This window comes from Perca flavescens, chromosome 19 (genome assembly GCF_004354835.1).
Source record: "Perca flavescens isolate YP-PL-M2 chromosome 19, PFLA_1.0, whole genome shotgun sequence".
NCBI classification, from domain to species: domain Eukaryota; kingdom Metazoa; phylum Chordata; class Actinopteri; order Perciformes; family Percidae; genus Perca; species Perca flavescens.
The window spans coordinates 22,913,549-22,940,312 of NC_041349.1; the positions used below are offsets into that span (position 1 = coordinate 22,913,549).

Genomic DNA, 26,764 nt, shown 5'->3' on the forward strand with positions numbered 1-26,764 from the left:
TTTTAGTGATTATAAAATCCAGGCGAGTAAAAACTCTTGGGCGTGGAGAAACCTCACAAACACTGAGAAACTTTCTAGCAGAGCCAGATTTCTGTTGCCATTACCCCTAATTGCCCTAATCGTTACAGTGGTATGATAAGTATCCCACCGGACAAGAAGGTGTAAGAACTCGTGGACACATCCAAAATACCCACAAGCCCTCTCTTCTACTTTTTTTTCCTTGCCTTGCCTTGCCTTTTTTTTTATTTTTTATTTTTGCTGAGTAACAGCAGATAATCTGATTCATTCGTGGTACTGTTTTTTCCCCTTCCTTCATGAACCGGTTTGTTTATTTAAACAAGTGGCAGGGACGGAGGGTGCCAAGAAATGTTGTTTTTGGAAAAGGGCCGTGTGTGTACATGCGTCTTTATGTGTGTGTGTGTGTGTGTGTGTGTGTGAGAGAGGGCGTGTGTGTGGTGTCTGGCCCTGTGATCGAGGCCTGCCAAGCTCCCAGGGCAAAGCCCGGCCTCCTCGACCGCAACTGTTTATTTACAGGTTACGCTACTGTTTATTTGAAGACTATCGGATTGGCTGAGGTTCTGTACAGGACACCTTTTAGATACAGATACCAGGCCTCAGGCTCAAAATATCCCACCTCTTCACTTTATTTCAGCCACTTTCTGAACTGCATTTTATTTTTATTTTTTTTAATTCACAGACAATTTATCTTCACTTAAATCCAACCTTTTGTAATCCAGAATTATCTTTCTTTGATCTATGGTCTACTTAAATACCTGTTGAGCGATGAAAGTGATTTGATGTAAAAATAAATAAAAGTGTTTAGTAGATACGATCGGCACACGGGCCTGACAAATGTGCAAGCACCGTTCTAAGCAATGTAATCGCCCTGAAAGAAGGATGGAGCATGAAGCTGCCCTTCTCGGGTCAAAGGTAAAATGTAATGCAAAAGGGGAGGTGTTTCTAGCCCTGGTGCAGGCCTGGCAGATGCGCCATATGCTTGCATCCCACCTTGAGTCATCCAGGTGGTCTCTCCTGGTGCTACAGTGGGGCCTCATGCTGGAAGATGCTGCCTGAGATCTCTAATTGCCACCACCATCTGCTCTTTTTTTGTCATGGTTGCCTGTTCAGTCCTAGAAGAAGGGAGAAAAAAAACAACCGAAAACACAACGCTCTGATCCGGTCTAAGCGAACCGGTGCACCTCTACCCACCTCCACCTCCTTGCTCCTTCTGTCCTCCCACCACCTTTTCAGCGTTTACCTCCTCTCCACTCTCTGGTGCTCTTTTCTCTCTCCCCTGGCCCGTTTCTTTCCCTCTAAGCAGTTCTCAGGGCGCGAGCGTAGACTTGGCAGTCGTAACGAGACTGATGGATGACTCTGAAAGTGGCATGGGGGGGGAGAAGACAGGGAGACAAGGCCGCTGAGCTCCCTGCAATCACTTTATGGACATGTGCTGTGCCAAATCCACACAAACCTCCGCTCGCCCACAAAAGCTGCTTTACACAGCTATGTGTGTGTGTGTGTGTGTGTGTCCGCGTGTGTGCATGCGCGTGTTCAGGGGTCATCAACTTGCAATATAATATAGATTTTATTTCTGACATGATTCACTGAAACTTAATCTTAAACAATTTGGATAATTGATTATTTGTTGAAGGGATTTATAAAAGACAAATGCTCATCGTTATGTTGTTCCAGCTTCTCAAATTTGAAGATTTGCTGCTTTTCTTTGTTATAAGTAATAGTAGTATTTTTCAATCAAATCAATCGATCAGACAAACAAGCAATTTGACGATGTCACCTTGGCCTCTGGGAAAGGTTGATAGGAGTATTTCATTAATTTCTGCAATTGTTGAAACAAACTAACTAACTGCTTTTAAATGTTGAAACTTTTCTACGTGTCCACACGAGAGATTTAACAGAGATCCCCTTAAAAAAATAAAAGACTACTGGATAAGAAAGCACAAGTCACCCTTGTGGGTTTTTTTTTAAACGTTTTTAGGAAGCAGAGCAGAGATGTATTGTGAGACCACAACTTGTACGTTACTCTTACGTTTTCAGGGCTAAGCCATATTGGAAAAGAGGGATTTTTTTCTTCTTCTTCTTAACGTATGGTCCTGCTCCCTCCCTACTTTGTCATTGTTGAGCTTCGGCCAAGAACATTCTGTTTTTGCAGTGCTGTTTAATAGTCAAATTTAGGAGAAGGGGAACAAGAGAGAGAGAGAGGGAGAGACACACAGAGAGAGAGAACAAGTAAGGGATAAATCTTTCAACTTTTTTTTCTTCTTTCTCTTCCACCCCCCCTCTCTTTCCTTCTCCCCGTTGCCTCTGTAACACTGCTCATGAGAGCTGCTGCAGGAAAAGGGGTGTTGTTGCAAGGCGAGGGTATCTGAGTTCACTGTCTTTAGCTTCTTGTCTCGGCTCTCTCGTGTTAAAGACCTAGATGATAATCTCCCTGCTGGTTCTCGTTGGGCCCTCTCCGCCTCAGGGCATGTGTGGGCTATGGCCATTTTGGATCATTATCGGGGTCCACTCAGACGCTGTCGTTCAGTGGTTTGGCATGGCATAGCAGTTCACTGCCGCTCCACGTGTAACTGTAAAGCCTCGCAGTGTTGAGTCAGTTTTTCTTTCTGACGTACAACGTGCTGTATCACAGGTTGAAATCGGACTTGATTTATACAGTTCATATTTGAGGTTCCACAACTTTTGCTGTCGCGTGATATAAAAGGAAAAAAGACACACACATGCCTGTCAGTGATCGCCCAGGGCAGGAACTGCTGAGGAATGATAGATTCCCCTCCCATCGAGGCATCAAGGTAAAAGACGTCAGCCCGGGCCGCCTCATGCCAAAGCCTGCGCACCGTAGCCGGTGGAAAGAATTCCACTCATGTTTCCTTGTATTTCCACGCCCCTCCTTGTGCTCTCTCCACGTTTTGTTCTGTGCTCGTACCTTGCACAGCAGGACCGAACACATTCTGTATCCCCCGCCTGCCCCCGCCTAACACTCCCTTAGCCCCTTTGAAAAATTACCCAGAGGTCTGCCGGTAAAAAAGTTTTAGGCTATCCTGTGTCAGACAGAGAGCTTTTTTCCTTCGGTTTGCCTTCCCATTAATGAGAATGCTGTTCAAACAAGACTGTCTTGTTTAATGCACAGTGGGTATGCTCGCTTTGACGGGTAGATAAGGAAAAACATTAGGGGCACCCACCCAGGAAGTCCTGAAATACACTTTGTCTTGATGAGTGTCTCGACAGAAGTTATTTCTTTATTTTAAGTGCACTCAGTGAGTTTGTACTGTGCCAAAGGTGTGAGACAAACTGAGATAAAAACATACTTATTTTTTATTATAAGTAACAGGATACATATGTTTTCACCAAGCCGCCAGGTTACCTTTGCTGGAAATAATCTTTGCTGACAAGAAAACCGTGTTTCAGTAAGATGGCATGTTGTTGTCCTTGTGCTATACTAAGCCCACCCCCCCCCCCCCCCCTTCCATCTCTGTGTGTTTGCAGACTCGCAGCAGTCAGGAAGTCCCAGTAACAATGAGCCAGGCAAGAACCCTCTTCCAGGTATGTACAGTACCAGTCCTCCTCCCTCCTGTCATCGCTTTATTGTTCCTCTGCAGCTCGCCCTCCGTACAGCAGCCTGTGTACACCATAACTTACCTTAGTTTAAATATTGTCGATCTACTGTGAACTCAGTGACTTGCGGTCAAAATAGCTAACCCCTTACTGTAAAAAAATAAAAATAAAACCCCACTGTACTGTACTGCTTTAGGTGCCTACCATATGATATCTTTTGTACCGCGTGATCCAATGTCAACTATATAAAAACGGCAATTTTTTAAAACAACAACACGAGATTTCCAGCTAAAGTGGTAATTTCTTTTTCAAGCGAATTGAACTGCATAAATAGGACCATCAATATTAACTAGATAAACCAAAGTGACACACTGTCGTAAATAATCATTTAAAACTTGAAGGAGCATTTTGAGGCTCAGTTTTAACTTTGCATGGAGTGAGGAGGAATATAATTAGATTGGATCATTACATTGCATATTGGTAACATCAAACACGTTGTAAAAAACAAAGAAGAAACGAGATGGAGACACTAAAGGTCTGGAGTGAAAATGTTACAGCACATTGCACCTTTGGCTGGTAGCTGAGCGTGTCATGTTGAGCCAGCTGTAGAGAATCTATTCTCTGGCAGCGTCGTTGTTCCCCTGGACTGACCTGCTCTGTGTCGTCACAATATTGGAATGAAAATAGTTTGAGAAGTATAATTAGTTTTCTACCTCAAGAGAACGATACAGGTGCCAAGGAAAACATTCTAGCGAGCCAATGACTCAGGCCTTGGAGGCCTTCTGCAGTGGCACAGCTCCCCGCAAAAAAAGCCGTTGGCTCACTGGAGGCATTACGCTTTGTAGGTGCCAATCGAGCCGCCCGCCTATCGTTCTGGCATGGCCCGAGTGCCCTTGGCATTGCATCAAAGCCGAGTCAGAGTCATTTGGGTGTCAATAATAACTTGTTTTACTTGACTCTGACAGCCTCTGAGTTGCTGCGTCCTGGGCAGGTCATACAGAACGCAATGCTTCAACACCGCAAGCAATACACATTATAATGATCATTTGAGCAGTCTAGGGCTGGGCGATATGGAGAAAATCAAATATCACGATATATTTGACCAAACACCTCAATGTCGATATTGCAACGATATTGGAAGGTTGACAATATCTTCAAAGTATCAAAACAAAATATCTTCACATTTAGATTTTAGATAAATAACCATCATAATGTGGATATAATGACTAAGTGGTTAAAGACAAATAATAGAACAGCTAGAACAGTCTGGTAAATTCAGAAAATGATAACATACAGCCTTTGAAACCAGGAAAAGACTAAACTTACCATGTAACGATATTACGGTTCTTCAAAATCTAAGACAAAGTCTAGTCTCATATCACGATATCGATATAATATTGAAATATTGCCCAGCCCTAGTGCAGTCTAAAAAATAGTTACCTGAACACAGGAGAAAAAAAATCTGTGCTGTGTTGAACCTAATTAAGAACCTAAACCTTATTACGATTGGAAAGAGTAAATAATCTGTACTATAACTACTACAGTAAATGACTCTTTAAGGTGGGATTTTCTTGCTGCGATACTGTATCTTAGCTCAACAGTGTCAATATTGACAGTTATTAAGGTTTGCTTGTATATGTGATCAAATAGGCAGCGCCTGTGGCTCAGCGTGGCCTCATTGGTTGTACTCTCAGCAGCAGGAGTTTAAGTCTGATATGTCACTCCCTCTCTCCTCACACACCTGTCCTGTCACTCTTTACTGTACTGCACACGATGGTTTGCTGCTGTTAGTTTAAACCAGGGGTCTTCAACGTTTTTTAAGCCAAGGACCCCTTAGCTGAAAGAGAGATGGAGCAGGGACCCCCTACTACATATATTGTATAAAATGAAGTTGCATATTATTAAATTGGGTCTATAATAACAATCAGGGCGGCCTAAAGCCTTCATGCGTATGTTTTTTGCATAGAATACTAAGCTATTAAATAGCCTAATAATTGTTTTGATGTCAAACATACATGTGGCACAGTGAATTGTTAGGCTGAACGGTATCTGTGGATGGCCAGTTAAGTTATCATCAGTGGGGATTTATATTTGCTAATAATATGTTGGATTCATTTTTTTTCTTCAGTTTTTCATTTTTGAAAAAAATGTAAAAACATAACAATTTCAAAGGCACTCCACAGCTAGATTCTCATGGAAATATGATTAAAGGAGGATGATTTAGAGCCTTTGAAGACAGAAAGACAAGTGTGAAAAATGCTGGATGAAAAAGGACCGATTCATTCTCTCTTTTTACCATTTTTAAATAATATTTCATGTATGTGGTGACGGAGCCTACATTTCCTGTGTGATGAGCTGTACCTGTATATTTGTCTGTGATTCACTGATGAACTCAATTCAGTTCTCTTGGTTTTGTATGATCGTGTGCTCTCTTCTAAATATAAAATGTTATAAAAACAAGCAAGAAATAAGATTAAAGAAAGAATGATAGAGCACCTGAAAACAAGACATTAGGATTTTATTTATGGGTTTCAGACTCAATTTTTTTTTTTTTTACTACTGAAGATAGTGCTTTATTGACAACAAACTCAATTTCAATGGCTGTTAAGCGTCATCCAAAATGATGCGCGAATGGAATTGTCGGACATGTTGAACCCAATGTTATGCAGTGACGATTTCACATACTGAAAGTATTTAATAAATAGCATGCATGACCGTAAAAAAAATAAATAAAAATGATTTCATGATTTTTCTGTATGTCCCTGTGTCTACAGTGTACTTGGAAGACAGCTTCATTAAATCAGGAGTCTTCAGTGTTACAGAACTGGTGCGAGTGTCCAGAAGTAAGTACATACAGTAGCCGTCACATTCTAATCTTTTGCACCCTGCGCACGCACACACACACACGCACACACACCGAAGGTGTAAGTTTCCCTGCCCTAACAGGTGCATCCTAGTTAATATAAGGGAGAAGTCAGTCATAGTTCATATAAACAGAATAGGAAAGTCCCAGCTTTTCTACGGAATCCAACCTCTGCATATTAACTGAAATCCACCATACAACTGTAGAGTGGTAAATCCAGTTTGGTCAGTCTGCTTTGCAATAAGAGAACACTGCTCAGCCGTCTTTATGAGCCTGTGTGCATCTGTATAGACTTGTCTGCCCTCCGTAAAGCCGCTGACGGTTGTTCTTCTGTCAGTCCTCTTGCCTCTGATAACTGAGGGCAACCCGAGGTGCTGTTTTGCTGTACTTTAGCTCTGAGACATGCCTTCGGTGCACAAAGACTCCAGTCAGCCCCAATAACCTGTGTTTAAAGGAAACATACCTGTGTTGTGCTGTCTGGGTCTTGTCGTATGCACCAGTCTATTCCGGTCCTCTGGTTAGACTCAGAGTTAGGGCTGCATGATATGAGGAAAATATGCCATATGCGATAATGTTGTTGTATATCGCAATAACGATATTACTCGCAATATATAAACTGATATTACAGTGTACTCAGTTCTGCATTTCTGCTGCTTTCAGTATTCTAATACAGAAGAATTGCTTGTTGAATTCAAAACAAATAAAAGGAAATCATCTCCAAAAAAAAAGATTATGGACAAATCGAACATTATATTGAATATAAAAGGCACCACAAAAAAGAGAAATGACAGTTACATTTTAAAGTGCAGTTTTCTCCTGATATTTTCTTTCAACTAACACAAAAAAAATCGTTTTTGGGTCTATCGCCATACGTCACAGCCTTTTGCGATGTGTATATTGCGCCAGTTGGTATCGCGATGATGATAGAAGAACAATATATTGTGCAGCCCTACTCAGAGTGGTGTGTAAGTCCTGTTCAGTGCTGCAACTTCCAGATTTTAAAGTGAATCATTTTATTCCCTGTACACACAGGGTTTTCACATGTGAAAATCCTCAAAAATTGTCCCTAAAAACCTCACTATGTTTTGTCCATTCACATGCGAATGCATGGAGAACAACAAACAGTATTAAAGCTGACCTTGGTTTCTGTTTACCTGCTGTATCAAAGGGTTTCTGATGTAGGAGCATGGTCCGGGTTGTCACATACATCAAGCTCTGAAAGGCAGAACCTACTCCTTTCGAAGCCCAGGGACTGAATATCCTTTGAAAGGCTGTGTTTTTGTTTAGTGTTTAATTTGCCCCCTGACCAGATGGCCACTGCGCTGGCGTGCTTGCTCTCATGTGACCGAGCCCGGTTTCACTAAAGCCGACTGAAGTCGAGCTGGAATTTTAAAAAGGTCGACGGACGCACAGGAATTGTCACTCACTCAGCCGGTCACTCCCTGGGAAGATTTCTAAGCAGCCGCTTGTCCGTCATCGCGCTTCTCTCCCAACTCTCCAGGCTGTTGAGACATTCTTTGAAGTCCATCAAAGGGGAGCTGCGGAGTTGAAGGCTGACTTGCAATCCAGCTTTTCGACGAGGACACTCATTAATGCAACAGGAGCCTCGGCTGCAAGTGTAAAGATATTTTGTCAACAGAAAAAATGTAGACATGCACGGGCAAGTGAAAACTGTTGATGCACATTTGTGAAGACAGTACATTTCCCCCTTATAGATTAAGAGGAGGTAATCTGCTATGATTTGCAGCGCCATTGATGCATTTACTTTTTTTTTTTTTTTTTTTAGCTTCAAAGTCAAAGCTCAGATTATTAAATGAGATGACAGGCGGGGCAGCCAAGTGGCATTGCAAATATTTTGCCGAGCCAAAAAGAGAGAACACAGCGCAGACAGAGATGGTTGGGGGTATCCTCAGCCATGAATGAAAAAAAACAAAAAAAAACAATGGTCTTGTATTCAGCGTACTCGGGCCGGATGCATTCCTCCACAGACAGCTCGGTATGGGTAGCAGCGGGTAGGGGCCTTTGCCAGGGCTTCAGTGGGCTGCCAGGGCGGAGGCTGGCGGAGGGATCGTGCCAGTGGTGAACCTCAGACCACAACAGACGGCGCCACACACTCCTTCCTCTCATCGACTCCAAACCAACCAACCGCTCGGGCTGCGGGCTGCCTCGCGGCCCACACACTGACGAGAGAGAGACGTAGAGAGAGAGGGAGAGAGGGAGGATGGGTGGTGAACTCCTTTTGTTCTGCAAACACTGGCCCGGCCTCCCTTGAAACAATATCCCTCACCTTGACCGCAGTGAGAAAAACCACACCTTTGCCACTGTAAATCACTATGCGAGGAAACTGCTGAGTATTATATTGGAGCACAGAGAAGTGAAGAAAAGGTTGAAGATGGTTCATCCAATTTTTGACGCATCACAAATTATCCTATTTAGCCACAAATGGCCAGCTTTTGTTGCTTTCGGCTGTGAAATACGCTGTCGACTCACTGCTGTGTATTTACACATTTGGTGTATATTCAGTGCCACGTTCAAATAAGACTGGACTCAAAAATAATAATAATGGTAGTAATAAAATGCACACATAGAGAGATTCACCCCACTTTGGGAAGCAGTGACTTCACTAATCAGAGTGCTTAAGCAGAAACGCTTGTGATGGTCGGGACAGTTAACCTGTGAATAGGGAGCGCTTCATTTGTTACACAGGGCCTCTAAACACAAAGCGTCCGTAACAGTCAGTCAAGCTTTTGTGCAATTAATTGTGCGTCTCTACGTGTGAGGCTAGGGAGGGACACAGCGCTCCATCTGACAACACTGCAGACACTGAACTCCTTTGCAGCGGTTACAGCATAACTATCTCTCTTTGTTTTCTCTGTGTCCTCTACAGTGCCCATCACCCACGGTGCTGCGGTAAACTTCTCCATGGCCGACATGCCCAGCCAACCCTACTATCATGACCTGAACTCCAGCGTGGGGCTTCATCGCTCCCTGTCCTCCCCTCCTGGCAGGTCAGTGGAAGTTACAGCAACAAAAGCTTTTTTTGCACAAAGTTGGGAGAGGGGGGTCCTTCTATAAAAACATCACAGCAGTGACATTGTATATTATTATTAACACAGAAATAATGAACATGTTATATGTTTTTTGTTTCGTCAGTGCAAAAAAACAAAGTGAAAAATGTGTGAATTTTTTTTTTTTAAACTTTCGGACAGAGCCAGGCTAGCTGAATCCCCTTGCTTCCAGTTTTTATGCTAAGCTAAGCTAACCATCTCCTGGCACTAGCTTCATGTTTAGCATACAGAAAGAAGAGTGTATCTGTTGTTTCTGAATATTTGTCAAACTATTGCTTTAAAGCTTTAGTGCGTAACTTTTTGATATAACGATGAACGTCCGTTATGTTCAACCTATTGCCAAATGAGTTGCTACAAAGCTAATTAAGACTATCAGCTCCACACAACTATCTCTGTATTTCTCAGTATGGCTACGTTCAGAAGATTGTGGCGTCCGGTGACTTTCCCGCACAGAGACCCGAGTGAAGATAACGACCTCTTCTGAAGAGTCCATCATGTTTTTTTAATCCTCCGTGTCCTCCTTGGCTACTAGCAACTGTGTAAAGGGGGCGTGGGGGTGGTGCGTGGTCACAGAAGGCTTGTATCATGTGGACACGCTGACAGTTTTGTTGTCATTACTTAGAATTCCTCATGGGGGCGACAGAAACTACACACTATAGCTTTAACTAAACCTTCACACGAGTTACCTTGCGCCAAACATCCACACAAACTGCCGCAAATCAGTACAGACCTGAATACCAAAAAAAGACTGGCTATGCTAAACCATAAACTTCTCCATGTCCCACAGCAAAAGGCCCAAAACAGTCAACATGGAGGAGAACATGGACACCAGCCCGACAGGACCTGACTTCTACTCGTCACCCAGCTCGCCAGCCAGCAGTCGGGCAAACTGGCACGATAGAGACGGAGGTGATTTCCCTGTTTTTATCTGCCCACCTTTATTTACCAAATGGGAGGTTTGTCCGGTGTGGATGCTCTATGTCAATAACACCCTCCATCGCATTCATACAGTTAACACAAACGGTGGAGTTGGGGAACAGCCCCGCACGGCAGCGCGTTGACCGAATTTAATGAGGGACTTATTTCACCCTCAACGCATGGAAATAGATTTGATCAAAGCGAACACCTCGCGTTGCTTTTTTTAACAGCAGCTGAACTCTCTCTAACTCCCAGCCTTGTCATAAGCTACTGTACATCAATGCCGCCACCCGTTTTAGTGCGGATGAACTGCATCTGGTTTCTCTGCACATGAACCTGTTCAACCCTCTTAAAATACATACCATGACAGAGATGGGCCCAGGCATCGCCAGCCATATAAATGTTTAAACCCATTTGAACTGCTGTCTGAATGTAAATCTGTATTCTCTTGCACCTGTCGCTTACATGGATCCAACAATACAGAGTGTCCGTTATGAGAACAAAGTGTTCCAGCTGAGATTCACGACTCTTTGGTTCTTTTCATTACTGATAAACTTTATTATATGAGTTTTAACTTGTACACAAGTGCAAGTTGTAAGTGTTCAAATGTTGGGTGCGTCATTTTTCTTCATATACAGATAGCGGAAACACCTTGTGAGTGGCTTTTATAGAGAAATCCCAATTCCTAAACCTCATGAAGTGCTATCAGACCCCGCGGGGCAAACGTGTCAGATAGCTTCTCATCAGGAAATCAGGCTATACATCTTGGCTGAACATGAGAGAAATTCCCTATCAGTAGAGTTTTGATGATCCAACTTTTAGGCATTAGTTAGAAGGGAATTAAGAAATAAAGCTCACCTAATGAGGTCATACACAGGGCTTACTGGGGGAAAAAGAAAAGGTAGAGAAGTGTGTATCGGAGAAACAAGCTGTCCTGCCTGCTTGTTTTCTGCGCGAGAGAAAGCGAGATCCTCACGGGACAGCTTGCATGTCTCATTACGTTGTCTCCTGGTGCAGGGCAGAGCCCGTCACACTTTTAATTAAGGCCTCGCTGTCCCGTGTTTCCGGATCATTCTCACTCTCTGCTGACTTTTCTCCACACGTTGCTGCCCGCACTGCCCCTGCATTTTACAAAATGTCCCACCATTTACTCAGCAAGGCGCACTGTGGTTTTACCTTTTGTTTTAACTTTCTGCACGTCCTTGTTTTTGCTCTTCTATCCAGTCCTCTTTTTTTTTCTCGATATAATTAGTAGGGAGGCTGAGAGAGGAAAACATCAGCTGATACACGAGAGACACCACACTGGTGGGATTCAACCACAGCCCAATGTGGGTACATGAGAATGTAGCCTGTCCCTTTGCACAAGGCCTGGGAGTATTGCTCTGCGTAAACTTAGACACTTTGGGGCGAGGAGAAAGGGAAAGCAGTGGGTAGGAAGCTCTCCAAAGACAGCCATTATTCTGTCAGGAGAGAATAAATGACAAGTGGGGTGATATTAAACCCATATGAGGCCTCCCAAGTGCCAAGCGGTTATTTCTCGCACATGGTTGTCATTGCACAAAACTTCTCCACGTAGAGGAAGAAATTGTTTCTCGTTTGTATTTTTCTCTGGGAAAGTACAGCATGAATTTTTTTTTTTGGGTGGAACTTCTTTATGTGAAGGTACACATTCACAGCTAGTCTGGTCTAAATGCAAATTTTAATTTAAACTATTAAAGGTGTTTAATTTCTGGTAATGAATTGTCCAGTTTAATTTCCCAAGGCGGTCCAATTGATTCTCTAAAGGATTTAATTAGCAGAACAGGGGAAAAGCTGAATACCTCCACTATAGAAAATATTTCCTATTTATACATGGAAACATTGAGCAGTGATATCAATCTTCTCGAAGGTATTTCTCCCTCTGACACAAAAATGAAAGCACTTAAGCCTGTATCCTCTTGCAACCTCAGACTGGGAAATCCCCCTGAATTCCCGCCACCTTTGTCGCTCTCTTTCTCTGGAGAAGAGTGAGTATTCCCGTCACTCGGGTGGATCCTTCCCTGTTGTGGGAGGAAAAAGGGGGGGGGGAAAGGCGGTAAAAACTATGGAAATGCATCAACAAACAGGGTGTAGCTTTTTTTGAGGGGGGGAAAGAGATGGATGATTTAAAAGTTATACACCCCAAGAATGTGTCTGTGACAGACCAGAAAAGCACTTGATGAATGTTCATAGAAGAAGCACGAGCAGACATAGGCCATTGCCTCTCGCATCTATTTGTTATCACGTTCCCGTCAGACACTGTCTTACCATGGAAAATTGAAAACCGCACAGCCGTGACAGAAGAACATTGCTCATGAAAGTGTAGAACAGCAATAATGAACAACTGTTAAGAGTTTGAGCAGATACTTCTTAGTTTGTAGAACGACACAAATTTTCTAAACAAATTTTGTGTCTTCTGCCGAGCCGAGGATTATTCATGGAGAATTACAGTAGCTTGTCAAACATTGTACAAGGCCGAGGCGAACAGATGTTACAGTGTAATGTTCTATTTAAGATGACGTGAGGGTCTTGAAATTCTTAAATCCCATTTGAGCGCCCGGCTGCTTTACAACTGTGCATCAGATCGCTTGATTTAATTGTCTGCCTAGACATGACAAAAGCCGAATTTTCACAGGACTCCTATTTCTTGAGGATGTCCAGTAATTTGTAATGATTCCAGAGATTATGACCCTTTGCAGTGTCTGTACTTTGCTAAATAAATGTTCCATTGTCTGCTGCATTTGCTAAAGACAAGGTGCCCTGGGCAATAATACTAATCCCAATCAGATCCAATTCTGCTTAATTTCAACTGTAATTCATTTTTGGTAATTCATTTCTTTTATTTGTGAGAAATGGAAGAATTAGTGAAAGCTGGAGCAAAATGTTTTGATACATTTTCAGCAACACACAAAATGTTTATTTACCCATGAAGTCATTTTATTTCATTTTTCTGTATGAAAATGGTAAACACAACACAGAAGTTGGGTCACTTAAATGTTTCTCTCGTCTAGTCCTCTGCAAACATGGCCAAAGAAATGATCAAAGACCTTTGAATAATTGATAAGGCATGTACCCATTTTCTGACGTGAGCACGCATTGATGTGTTTGTGTGTGCCTGTGTGTGTTTTGCCACTAGCAGACATGTCCTCTCCTACCATGAAGAAGCCAGAGAAGCCGCTGTTCAGCCCCACCTCCCCACAGGACTCGTCACCCCGACTCAGCACTTTCTCTCAGCCTCATCACCCAGGCCTAACAGGTGTAGGACACAGTGGTGAGTCACTGGTGACTTCAAGCAACCAGCTCTCTTGCTAAATCTGGAGCTCGAATTGACTTTTTTTTCCTGATAAACACAGTGGAAAAATCTATGTCCGTACTTCATTTACCCTCCAGATCAATGATTATCGCTTTATCTTAACTCCGTCTCGCAAACACTCAGTCTTTATCGTCCTCTTGACTCTTCTGTCTGTCTCTCTTGCAGTTATATCGACGAGGAGCCCCCCTCCACACTCGCCCCTGCAGTTCTCGGCCTCTGCTATCTTGCCCCCAGCGCCGTCGCCCTACTTCTCGCACACCACCATCCGCTACCCGCCCCACCTCAACCCAGCTGATCCCCTCAAGAGCTACGTGCCGTCATACGACCCGTCCAGCCCACAGAGCAGCCAGGTCAGTTTTTTTTATTTATTTTTTTATTTTTTTATCTTTGAAGAAGCCAGTTTGTTGGCCAGACGTCGGAGGCTGGGTTGGCAAGAGTTTCATGGCCTCGAGTAGTCCTTTTGTTATGTTGTTCGGCTCTGTTCCCATCTGACCTAAGAGAAATTACAGCACGCATTTGTTGTTATTTCATCAGGACGTTGGACTATTCTATAAGTAGAGAAACATCATCCTGCTTTGCTTGTTTTTTTTTTTTTCTTTAATCTGAAACCTGCTCCTGGTCATTATTATGTCATTAGACATTTTCTCAGGGCTTTTCTCCAGAAAATCTTAAAAAAAGAATAATTTTATAAGCCCAAAATTAGACATTTTAAGCCCTTAAGCTGGCCACAATTTGATAATATTTTTTCCTGGGAACCCTTAACTGGACACACGTCATTTCATTTAGCACTGGGCTGCCTAGGCCGTATGTGGGGAAATACTATTGGTCATAAACCTATTATTATTACAATAGGTCTCATAAAGAGTTAAGTAATCAGAATAATTTAGGGTGAATTACATCATAGTTAAATTAAACCACTTTTGCAGGCAACCCCGGACTGAACTTTGCGGACCACTTCATGTGACAGAGACGCATATATTTTCTGTTTGATATAATGCACATGACGAGGGTTATAGTACGTTGTTAGCCTTATATTTGTTGTCATGCTAAATAAAATAAAAACAAGTACTCGATGTCTCCGTAAAAAAAGTCAACCAACCTATTGCAATTGCAGTCACACGTGACATACAAAACTGGATCAGGACATTGTAGTAAATGAAATAGCTTAGGGCTTTTTATATATTCTGGGTATACACTGCGGCCAGTGTGTTGGAGAGAGAGCAGGCGTCTCTATAGATGAGAGAGCCGTGTGATATTTATGTGAGTTTTATATCCCCGCTGTTCTTACTGTAAACAAAGGCCTCGTAGACGGCTCCATCTCCAGAGCAGGGAGCGGGTTAGAGAGGCGGGGGGGGCACTGTTACTCTAGAGAAAAACCGCGGGGAATGATAAAGGTTGTAAATATTTGCCGTTGCCGGGGCCCGGCTCTTGTGCAGAATTAACTGGCCCTCTGCTGCGGTGCTGGAGAAAGAAGAGAAGGGGGGTGGTGGCGGGCTAGTGAGGTGGGGTCTGGTAGGGAAGAGAGAACGCTGGAAGACCAATTGGGGGAGGAGGGAGAGAAGGAGGGTGGGGAGGCTAAGCAAATAACACAGCGCTTATAATCCCATGGATGAGTGCCAGAATGTTTTTATGCTTGCTTTAACGCAGATTATATTACACTCTAATTAAACATTCTATTCACATCGAAAGGGAACCCTGTGGACACAATTCTTTTCCAAAAAGGCCTGTTTGAGTTTTGAACTTGGGGCGGCCCTGAAATGAACGCCCCAGACAGTCTCCAGCCGTCTGAAAGAGTAGCTCCCACTAGCTTCCTTTATTTCTTTCTCTATATATAAAGTCGCTCTGCCTCGCTCCCTGTACTCGCACATTCACGCCATTGTAACAGGTCACTCCGCAGCTCTCTCTATGTCTTTTCATGCCCTCCTAAATTCCATTTATGAGCGCCACTAAAAACATTGTTTAAAATCATGTAGGAAATCCATCGTCAGTGAGTGAAGATATATTGTTGCTCGTGCCCCCCACCCCCCAGATCTTTTAGTAATAACTGTGACAACCCAGTGACTGAAAGTACTAAAGTCTTTTCTTCAGACGGAGCGTTAATTGTAAGAGTGAGCAGTGCGGTCACCTTTTGTTGTAGACTTTTTGGGTCTGTGAGGGCAAACACAGCAGTAAAGAGGAGTTAACCTCCCTAGAAATGAGGATAGGACATTAAGTTTGTTGAGTGCTCACCGTTTTGGAATAGTGGAGTTTGTTACATACTTCTATTGTTTAATTGAGATCTGCCAAACTGCATATTTACAAGCGAACAAGACATCGTAAACATACTGTAAGTAAGTGGACACAGTTTGCCTGTGGCGGACAAAACAAATGAAGTTCTTGCTTTTGGAGCACCTTCAGAAAAGAATGATTGTCTTTGCTTTTTGCCTTAATTCATCCTTCCTGTTTTAGTATGTTTCTTTTTCAAACATAAGTTACTGGCAGATATTAATATGCCAATTTATGTTCATCCAAATCGTTTACGACTGTTCCCTGATCTTACCAAACAAAACAAAAGCTGATAAACTCCAGAGATGTAGGAGTACACCACTCCACACATGTTTGGCCTGAACACCCCCTTAAATCTGGACAAAATAAATCATTTTTGGGAAATAAAGTGCTTGTGCTGAATTGTGTTGTGTTTGTGTCTGTACCCCCCTCCTGCAGCCTAACAGCAGTGGCCAGGTGGTAGGAAAGGTCCCAGGCCACTTCACCCCAGTTCTGGCCCCCTCCCCGCACCACGGCACTGTGCGACCCGTCTCGCTCTCCATGCCAGACACCAAGCCCATCACCACATCCACAGAAGGTGAGTCCCCCAGCATTCTGTACTGATAACCACTCCTCCATCACCTACTGCACACTGCCATCACATGTGTACATCAATGCAGCAAGGTGACTGGAATTCCAGACATTTTCAGCTGGTGTTAAGTTGCTCTCACATACATTTGACATTCTTAAAAAAAATCTACTGCATTTTTTTTATTTTTATTGTTATTGTTATTTTTAAGGATACCACATACAAGATAGACAATGTAGGCACCAATACAAAGCAAAGACAAAACAATACTTAAACAGTACTTGAGAACAACCCCTTTTAAAGGATAATGCATAGAATGAAGAAGACTTACTGTATATCTATAGAGAGAAAGGGAGGCAAGAGAGATTATTTTGCAGCGCTAACAAAAACTAAATAGTAACAAACAACACTTATTTACTATAATTAAAAAAAAATGTTTTTACAGTGGTACAGAAAGAGAGGGAGGTTAAGAAAGTTGAACTTCCATCACGGCTCTTAATGTGGGTTTCCCAGTTATTCCATTTCAGCATGTAAAGGTCTACTTTGTTCATAAGTCTTAAAGACAGCTTTTCCAGTGCTGCCAAATAACCAAACTGGCTAACCCAGGAATTCACAAAGGGAGCATCGGGGGCCTTCCATTCACACAGGATCAGTTAGTGACCCAGCATGATGGCCGTTTCAATCCACTCTGAGGGACGTAGATCCTTCTCTGAAGAGAAGAGAAGGATCACCTAACACAAATAGACTAGGAGAGAAGGAAACTTCCCTTTTATCTCTAAAAACGTTCAATAAAGGCGCAAATTCCTACCCAGAAATCTTGTATGTCAGGGCAGTCCCATAGAATGTGCATGTGTAGAGTGCCCTCACCCCCTGGGGGAGAATTAGGGCTATCCCTCAATTTGACATTGTATAATTTGGATGGTGTCCAGTAAACTCTGTTCGGGATCTTAAATTGAATGAGTCTAGTTTTAAGATCGTTGGACATCTTTTTGAAAATTCTTAGCATCAGGTGCCTCTCTCCTTCTGAGAATGATGTGCCCAGATCAAACTCCCATACCACTTTAAAGACAAAGGCCGAGTTATCGGAGCAGCGTAGAAGCATTGAGTAATAGTGAGATGCTTTGTGTTGTAGCCCAAATACTTTAAGTTTCTGTGTGATATATCTAATTGTGCCCCCCTTCGTGAAGACCCAGTACCTTGATTCCTCTGAGGGTCAAATTTGCACATTTGCAAGCGATTCTCTTCCACAATCACTGCATATGAGACCAAATTTGGGTGAGTTTGCTCATCAGCTGTCAGCTTGGTTGTGACAAAGGGTGAAGCAGTCTACACAGTGAGCTCTCAATGCTATACCAGGGAGGAAGTCTAAATGTTAAATGCCAATTGTAATGCAAGCTTGTATGTCTGTTTTTGTGATGGCATGTTACCCAGGCTACTCAGCCCCTGGCACCCCGACGGCTAACCGCTTTGTAGGCCTGAGCCCAAGAGATCCCGCCTTCCTCCACCAGCAACAGGTGAAATTCCCTTCCCCCCTCCCCCTTCTCCTCCAGCACTCAGCTCACCTGCTCCTCTTTATCTTTTCATTTTCTGTCCCCCATCTCCCCGCACATCAGATGTGAAATCCCTGCCCTCTGCAAAAGCCTGTCGCACTCTGAATTTGATTTGCTGGAAGCATTAAACTGTCTCGTTAGATCAGAGCGCTTCTAGATCAGATCAGAGCACTCACCATTGGTATAAAGAATTAGCAACATGTCAAGTTTTTCAGACCCCAAAAGGATAGAGCCCTTAACACGGCTAAAGATAGCAGGTTAAAGTGATAATCAAATGTTTTTCGTAAATACAAGAGTTAGGGGTTAGAGCTGTTCTTTTTTTCACTGCCATTATTATTATTAACACTACCGATGGAGTTTTATTTTCAAGGAGCCTTGAAAGATCCTTAAATGACCCACAATTTAATATCCTCAGTATGTCCATTAGCTGAATTTAAGTAGATTCCATTTTATATAGCAAATTGTTTTTGAAAAATACACTTTGTAAGCATGTCAGTAATCCATGCAGATGTATCTTAAAACAACAGCGTTACCACATTTTCTCTTGGAGTTTTAGGATGGATGAATATACAGTGTGAGATATCATTTGGAGTGTGTGTTAGAGTTTAAAGCCTACAATCAGTCAGGACATTCACTGTCATTGTGTGGCCACTACTCACAAGATGGATGGGACATGTGGGTATCTTTGAGAGGGCAATGTCTTCAGCTCTAATTCCTTCACACATTACTTTGGAAACACTCTCTCACACACACACACACACACACACACACACACACACACACACACACACACACACACACACATACCACATGTAATCAGTACACTCATTTACAGTACAAGGGCTGAATATTTAGTGTTGGCGTCAGGCGGTTGCCCCAGCAGCGGTCCTATAGGGCAGATGTGGTCACCCTGTGTGTGTGTGTCTGTGTGTGCATATGTGAGTGTGTTTGTGTGCGTCTGCGAGGTTAGGAGTGTTGCGGTGTTGTCGGGCAGGAGAGAGTGCTCTCCCCCCACCCCGTCTTATTGAAAGTGCTGGTCTCAGGCCAAGGCTTTTCCAACCACAACTAATTGAATGCATCTGCACGCGGCTACATAATGATCGCTGGGTTTCTCCTCAGCTCGCTTTTATTTATTTCTTTTTTTTTATGTTTAGTAAAAATGACAAAGCTGGCCTCTGTTTCCTCACTCCTCTTTTCTGTCTTTCTTTTTTTTCTCTCTCTCTGCCTTTCTTGCTCCCCATGTTTTCCTAAAATCAGAGTAGGCTAGTGGATGTTTGTCAGCAGTTATGGGATGCCTTTATTCCACTCGGGAGGAGGAGGAGGAGGAGAGGGAGGATTCACTTGGCTAACGTCGCGCAGTTTGTCTTCCACATTTTCTTGTAGCCCCGCTACTTCTTTCATTGAGGCACAAAGTGACTACACAAGACAGCAGCAGTCTGAGCGGAGCAGCATGAGCTGTCCAAAGCTTTGCCCCCAGAGGCTTTAAGGCCTTTTTCTTTTTGATTTGTGATTTAGCCAGATATATAAATATCCTCCTCAGAAACACAGTATGATAATCTTATAACAATCTTTTTTTTTTTTTACTTTTTATTTGATTGATTGTAATTATTCCAAATTTAAATGAACGTGTGTGTGTGTGAGATCCCGTTGCACTGTAAGTATTTTGGACTGGCGCAGTTTGGAAAGTGGAAAATGACAGTGGCTTAAAATGTAAAAGAAGAATGAAAAGTTTGCAAGCACAACAGTTACAGCCTTCTAGAAGGTTATTACATGCTATATCCACACGAATAAATGTTCTCGTCGGCGTAAGGGACTCCAAACAGTCTTCTTTATTGATTCATCATGCTTCTGCTTGTCACAGTTGTTTTTGTTTTCTGTGGTGTGATTTAACGGCCTGGGATCTGGCCTCGCAGAGCGGGTCAGCACCGAGCCAAGTCCCTCCGGACTAAACACTTTTACGAAATACTTCTGAATGTTTATTGTGTGGGATCCGTCAGGCTTACCGACACTTTTCATTGTTTAGTTGCAGACATTTGCCGCTAGGCTTGGTAGGTGGGAAACGCCTCACACACACGTTTTGAAACGTGGTCTTTGTCTGTCTGTCTGTCTGTATGATGGAAAGAGGCCATGACATGCACTGCATCTGTGTACCTCTGCTGCTGTTAGAGCAACCTTTGATTTGATTTTCAAACAGAAGAGTTAGAAGGCAATTTTAATATTTGGAACACTGGAATCATTGTTTTAATAATTTAGCGTACATATGTATATATATATATATATATATATATATATATATATATATATATATATATATATATATATATATATATATAGATCTCCTGCTCCTTGCCCAAACTGCTACTACAGTGTTGGTTCCAAACTACGAATGATAATTATATTATTTCGTTACTAGGAAAGAACTTCATTTGATAACCTGGTAGCAAAGCTTAAAACAATTTACTTTTCAGAGCAGTGCCTGTTTTAAAATTTTGCACAACTGAATTAGTCTGAAACTGGACACACACACACACACACACACACACACAGAGAATGCTGTAGGCTTAAAAAATGAAAAAATAAAACAAAACAAAACAACACCACCACACGATTCCCACACCTGCTCTGCGATTCCCAGGCAGCGAATGTGTGAAAACCCTCCATTCATCTCTCGCCTTGGTTAACCCCTCGAGGGAATGCCACCATCTAGCATTCCGCAGGGAAAGATCCGTGATCAGATGTCATTTGGTATTATCTAAGGAAGGATCCTAATCCACAATCTGCACGCATCTGTTTACTAACGTTCCCCGGCTCTGTCCCCCTTTCCCCCCGCTGCCTGTGCCACTCTGATGTGCCGGTGCCAGCGGACAGATGGCGAGCCCCTCGAGGAGCGGTGGCACCGAGCGTCTGGCCCAACCCGCACATTCTCTCCAAGCTTTTGTCAGGCTGGAGAGCGCGGGAGCAGCGTGGGGGTTTAGTCTCCCGACCTTCCCCTGAATACAGAGAAAACACGCTGGATGGAACAACATGCATTGTTTCCTATTCACTTTAATTAAGCAGCTATTGATCTATTGAGCTATTGAAATAGTAAAACTAATGCATTACATTGTAACATAAGGCTTTTGAGATTTAAATTCAATTCCTTTCCACTACTTTGCATTTGTTCCGTAACAGAAAATCCAGGCACCTACCAAAAACACACCACTGTATTTAAGTATGGCTTAAGTAGGAAACCATCATCGTCTCCTGATGTGTTCGTCCAGGTGCATGGAGGAGAAAGAACACATTTCTTGACCGCTGCAAATGGCTTTGAATATTCAGCGTATGCGTATATCTGATTAAATGCCTCTTAAGAGCCTCTGCAGAACGTCTGCCACTGCATGCAGAGTGCTAACAGTGCAGTTTTATCCCGATGCATTACTAAATGAATGTGTTGACCACAGGGCAAGGTTAGTTTGGTATTGGCAGAGATAGCTCTCAGCTGGATTGCAGACACGTGCGCTCGCATAATGCATGCAAAGGAGACACAGTTTGTGTGTGGCTTTTTTGTTGCAGTAATTTGTAATCTGTATGTAAGGTTGGCATGTCTTAAGAGGGGGTGGGAAAAGGGGTTAGCGTGCACGTGCGTGTATGTATGTATGTGTGTGTGTGTGTGTGTGTGTGTGTGTGTGTGTGTGTGTGTGTGTGTGTGTGTCAGTGTGCGTGCGCGCGTTGTTTAACGTTATTGTAATTTTGACCCCCTAATCAATAAAAACAGTTTAGCTAATGAAAAAAAGTCTGCATGCTTGAAGGCATGCGTACTCCTTCCTGAATCTGAAAGCGCACTTACGGCGAAGCAGTGATCATCGACAGAGTGCATGCATCCAGTGGATTGCATGGCTTCGTTGGCTAACCATCTTAAAAAGCAGTAACCCCTCACAGATGAACTACCAATATGATGCCACTCACTTGTTACTAACAGTTTTTTTTTTTTTTTTTTTTTACTTCCAGGTTAGCTGTTACCACTAACTGTGACTGCATGTTTTTTATTTGTCTGTTTTATCCATAGCTTTTGATTTTACTGTACATTTTCTCCAGCAAATATTGAATTCCATTCACTATTTTTACAGCTAGGACTTGTTTTGGAGTAATTTTGTATTGCCGCTGCTCCTGCTCTAGGCTCCAATGCATGCATTTGTGTATAGTGTTGAGTTGTAGTGTAATCTGAAGTGGAAGTTGTCTTGGCCCAGTGATCTGACTGCTAGGTTTCAATTGACAGCTGAGGAAGTGTGACTGGAGCGTGACTCAAAACGGCAGGCATTATGGCCCCAGTGCCACTGACGACACTTTGGGGATTACTTGGCAAAGGTAACCTTTTCATTCTTTCATGCCGTCTCTCTGTCTCTCTTGCACCACACGAAACACACACACACACACAAACTTCAATTAATTACACCATACAATAAATGATTTTCTTGATGTTCTTACATTTTAACAATCCATATATATATGTCACATATAAATTCACATATAAATCAAATGTATCTGACCTGTGACTGTAAGTGTTAATACTGAAGTGGTGTTGTCTGAGGTTGACCTTTCTTTTCCTTCATCTGTTTTTTCACTGTATTTTCCCAGTCGTTTATAGTGCTTTTGCTATTTTAGGATTGGTTTCTCTGTATCCTGTCCATAATTATCCAGCTATCACGTTTCCCCCCTGAATAATTAGTATTTACTGTATGTTTAAGAGATTTTTGTGTGAATTTGTCAAACTTTATCTATTTCAAAGTTGATCCGGGGCGTTTGAAACATAGCTTTCTTCTTGGATTCACACAAAAACAAAGTTGTTCTCATTTCATTACACAAACATTTGATGAAGCTAATAAGAACAAATGAAGTCCAGCCGTGGAAAATAAAAACAAAAAGTCATTTCAGGTCAGCTTTTTTAGCCACGTGAGGATGTTTTACTTTCCACATTTTAACAAGCTTAGCTTTGTTGGACTTTATGCTGAAGTCATGCTTTACTCTCGTTAACCTAAAGTTACAGAAAGTCACCCCCTTCATCTCCCCCCTCCCTGCCTCCATACTGTATCTCTCCCTCTCTGGGGGAACAACCTGAACCATTTCCACCATGGCAGAGCGAGCAAGCTGAGCTAAGCCTTTTCCTGTTACGTCTCCCATTTCCCCTTTTCCATGAAGTTTAGATCATCTGTGTGTGTGTGTGTGTGTGTGTGTGTGTGTGTGTGTGTGTGTGTGTGTGTGTGTGTGTGTGTGTAGCTCATTTTGTGCCTGCTGAAGTTACAAACTCTTTTGCAAACACACATGCACACAGCAGAACCCCCTTCAATAGGCCTCCTAATAGGCCAGTGGAGGTAGCAAGAGAAAAATGTCCCCTGCAGCAGCTCGAGCTCACTTACTTTACTCACACACCAGCCAACTCCTCCTCTTTTCTCCATGTGAGTGTACAGTAATGAGCACAGATCAAATAGATCCCAACTGAATTTAGATCATTTTGTTACAAAGATGGGACGGTAATTCTATTCTATATTTTTCCCCTCTTTGATGGCTTATTGACGTAAAACCACTCAATATATAGATGGAATCAGTTGCATTTCTCTTTTATCTCTCTTGCCCTTTAAACGGAGCGCTCCGCAATGCCTTCTTCACTACTAGCCCCCAAATTAAAACGCTGCCAGACTCGCATGTTGCCATTGTGCAGGAAATGGGTCAGCAATCCATTAAGATGCCATTAGATAATCTAATTTAGAGAGCTAATCCTTAAACGAAGCACGCTGTATGCCCGAGCTGTGCTTGCAGGGAGTAGAATTAGTGAGGTTTGGGAGCTTGGACAGGGCAAGGGGAGGCCATCTTGAAGGGTACCTAAGGAATTACAGCAATGGAGGTTAGATTTTTTTTGTCCAGAGCTGCTTGATGAGCAGCAACATAAAGCATCAACATATATTTTGCCATAAAGCAAATTTTGCCATTTTGGTTGGTCCAGAGTGCAGCAACAAGGGAACTGCTTGACAAATTGGAACAACAATACCCAGAATTCCTGTAATGTGGCACCAGAAAACTGCTTTTTTTTCTTCTTCTTTTTATAGCATGGCCTGTATGTGATTGCATCTTACCAAATGATTTAAAAGGTACAGGAAGCAAAAGATCGACCATTGAAGAGTCTGACTTTCTTTGGCTGGAGCCCTCACTTGCTGCTTTTTAGGACACAGTTTGCATTTAAAGTTCAGGAATACTGAAAAGGTTAATCTGCAAGTCTCAATTAGCAGTGATGGGAGGATTTCAGCCCCCACTTTGTCATTTAGCCTAAGAGTACAGGAGTTCTTTTAAAAAAAAAAAAAATCCTGCCCAATGCAGCTTTAGGTTATGGGATGCAGATATGGACTGACAGCCATCGATTTTAACAAGATTAAAACCGATCTGCCGGGTTAGTGCGCACAAAGGCCCGGGAGTCTGCTTTTGTAGCTGTGTGGTCCCCCTAATGTAAGCCATTACCTGAGAGGAGTCTCATAAGGAAACGAGAAACACAGAGAAATGGAAGACGGAGTGGGAGTAAGAAAGATAGAAAGAAAGAAAGCGAAAAAGAGAAAGCTGCAGCTCTTGGCCACTCTGTGCGGTCTTTGTTCAGCAAGGTAGGAAAAATGTAATCCCCCCTTTCCTGTCCGATGATTTTTGGCAGGGTGAAAGAGAGAAGGAGGGAGGGAGGGAAGAAAGCAGGAGAGAGAAGATAGCAGGAGGACGGGCTGGACAGGAGGAAAAAAAAAAAACTGCTAGAGAGGATTAGCCTTGAGGTTGTTGTTAACTCTTTGCACACTCAAACACAACCCTTAAACTTGAGTGATGTTTGTTTTTATTTTTCAATACATCTTCTCCTCTCTGTCTTTCATTCTTTTCAAAGCTCATTAAAGAGTCTGACTCTTTAGGACACAAGGTGAATTGAATTTGCACTTCCATTGTTTTAAGTGAAAGCGTGCTGACTGGTGATTTGTATAAAATGCAGACTGGTTGATCTGTGGCTTTCATGAACGCAGACGTTGTTGTCAAATCGTGAAGCTGCGCAAAGAATCACGTCTGTGTTCCACCAGCATCTTCACACTTTAGCCTTGGCTTTTTTCTTCTTCTTTTTTTTGTTCCTAGTGAAAACAACTCTTCTCCTTGTCACCCGTCTTCCCAAACATTTCTTCTTGTCCACTGTCATTCTTCCCCTCCCCCACCCCCGCTCTTAAAAAAAGTTAGTTATTGGTGAAACGGGTAGAAAAAAGTGCGACACAGGTATTCTCCGACTTTAGCGAGGGTGATGTGAGAGGAGGGAGGGTGTCAGATGAGTGCACACTGGGGGCCTTTGGCGGAGAAGGGCGGGGAATGGGGGGAGCTAATTATCTGACATCTACGTAGCGCAGCACCCCACGGGAACAACGCGCTGTTTGTTCCCGCTCGCGTTTTCAGTTAGCAACGTTGCTCCCCAGGCACAATCACTGTGTTGTTTTGCCATTAGCGTGAGATGAATAGGGATGGGACAGCTTTGTGTAGGAACCCCCACCACACTTTTGTACCCACAACCCCTCCTCCACCACCAATCACACTCTCCCCATCATGCTTTTTCTATACTGCCATCAATGCAGAGAAGAAGCCCCCTCTCGCACACAATGTCCTTCACTGGGAATCAAGTGGAATAACCTCCGCTTAGATGAATGAGCTAGTGCTGCCATTTTTCTTTTTGTTTACCCCTCTCTGTCTGAACACATTCAAAAAAATAAGACCTTGAACCTTGATGACTGTCAGCAGAGCACTGATGCTGGTTGATCAGGATAATTGAAAGAAAGAATCTGATTTTGACTGCATGCTGCACAAACAAGTTAATGGCATGTGACTAATCTCTCCATCTTTCTCTGTGTCTTCTCTCTCTCTCTCTCTCTCTCTCTCTCTCTCTCTCTCTCTCTCTCTCTCTCTCTCTCTCTCTCCAGTCCTGGTACCTGGGCGAGCTTAGTTCCATTCCAAGTGTCGAACGGGACTCCGATTCTGCCAACAAATGTCCACCAGAACTACAGCATAAACATCATTGGTGAGCCCCTGGTCCCCGCGGAGACAGGGAACTGAACACACAGAGGCCGGATGACCCCCGGGGTGGATGCGTGGGTGGGGGGTGTTGGTGGTGCACAGCTTAGCACTACAGGTGTCCACAGCCATGGATGAAACCAGCAAAGCAGCGTGAGCTGCACAATCGTCCCCTAATTCCCAGTCTCGCCCCTTCCATATCTCTCTCTCTCCCCACCCACGCCCCCCCCCCAGCCTCCCCACTCCCGTCCCACCCCATGAAGGACACTGGCCGTGAAGTGAAGACGAGGGTTTGTACGCAGGAAAGAAAAAAAGAAAACAGCGTCAGGTCTGCTGTCTCCTCGCCCCGCCCACACATCCACCAGCCACCAGCCAGTTGTTGTGTCTGCAGAACTTTTCAATCCCATTCAAATACTGTGATGTATAGATGCCTTAATGTGTTATTGCATGACACTCTAGTCTCTTAGCGGCAATTCCTACTATTTTTCAATGTTGGGGGAAGTTGTAAAATCTTGATTTACACACACACACACACACACATACACATACATACACACACAAGTGAAGAGGTCTGCGTATCGA

The 26,764-nt window shown here is 43.1% G+C and overlaps 1 protein-coding gene across 5 annotated transcripts in view; it reads left to right on the forward strand.

The window, feature by feature from the left end:
* LOC114545662 (nuclear factor 1 B-type) overlaps positions 1 to 26,387 on the forward strand; it is a 62,204-nt gene extending 35,817 nt beyond the window's left edge. For 2 of the 5 annotated variants that reach the window (XM_028564085.1, XM_028564083.1), the window contains exons 3-12: positions 3,505 to 3,561; positions 6,348 to 6,416; positions 9,324 to 9,444; positions 10,292 to 10,413; positions 13,577 to 13,711; positions 13,919 to 14,103; positions 16,457 to 16,595; positions 18,018 to 18,100; positions 22,392 to 22,480; positions 26,092 to 26,387. In XM_028564085.1, coding sequence (XP_028419886.1) covers positions 3,505 to 3,561; positions 6,348 to 6,416; positions 9,324 to 9,444; positions 10,292 to 10,413; positions 13,577 to 13,711; positions 13,919 to 14,103; positions 16,457 to 16,595; positions 18,018 to 18,100; positions 22,392 to 22,480; positions 26,092 to 26,224 — 1,133 coding nt within the window. In that variant the 3' untranslated portion in view covers positions 26,225 to 26,387. The remainder of the gene's footprint in view (positions 1 to 3,504; positions 3,562 to 6,347; positions 6,417 to 9,323; positions 9,445 to 10,291; positions 10,414 to 13,576; positions 13,712 to 13,918; positions 14,104 to 16,456; positions 16,596 to 18,017; positions 18,101 to 22,391; positions 22,481 to 26,091) is intronic. The other 3 variants (XM_028564084.1, XM_028564086.1, XM_028564087.1) reach the window with 3 other exon arrangements.
* Positions 26,388 to 26,764: the final 377 nt, after the last annotated feature.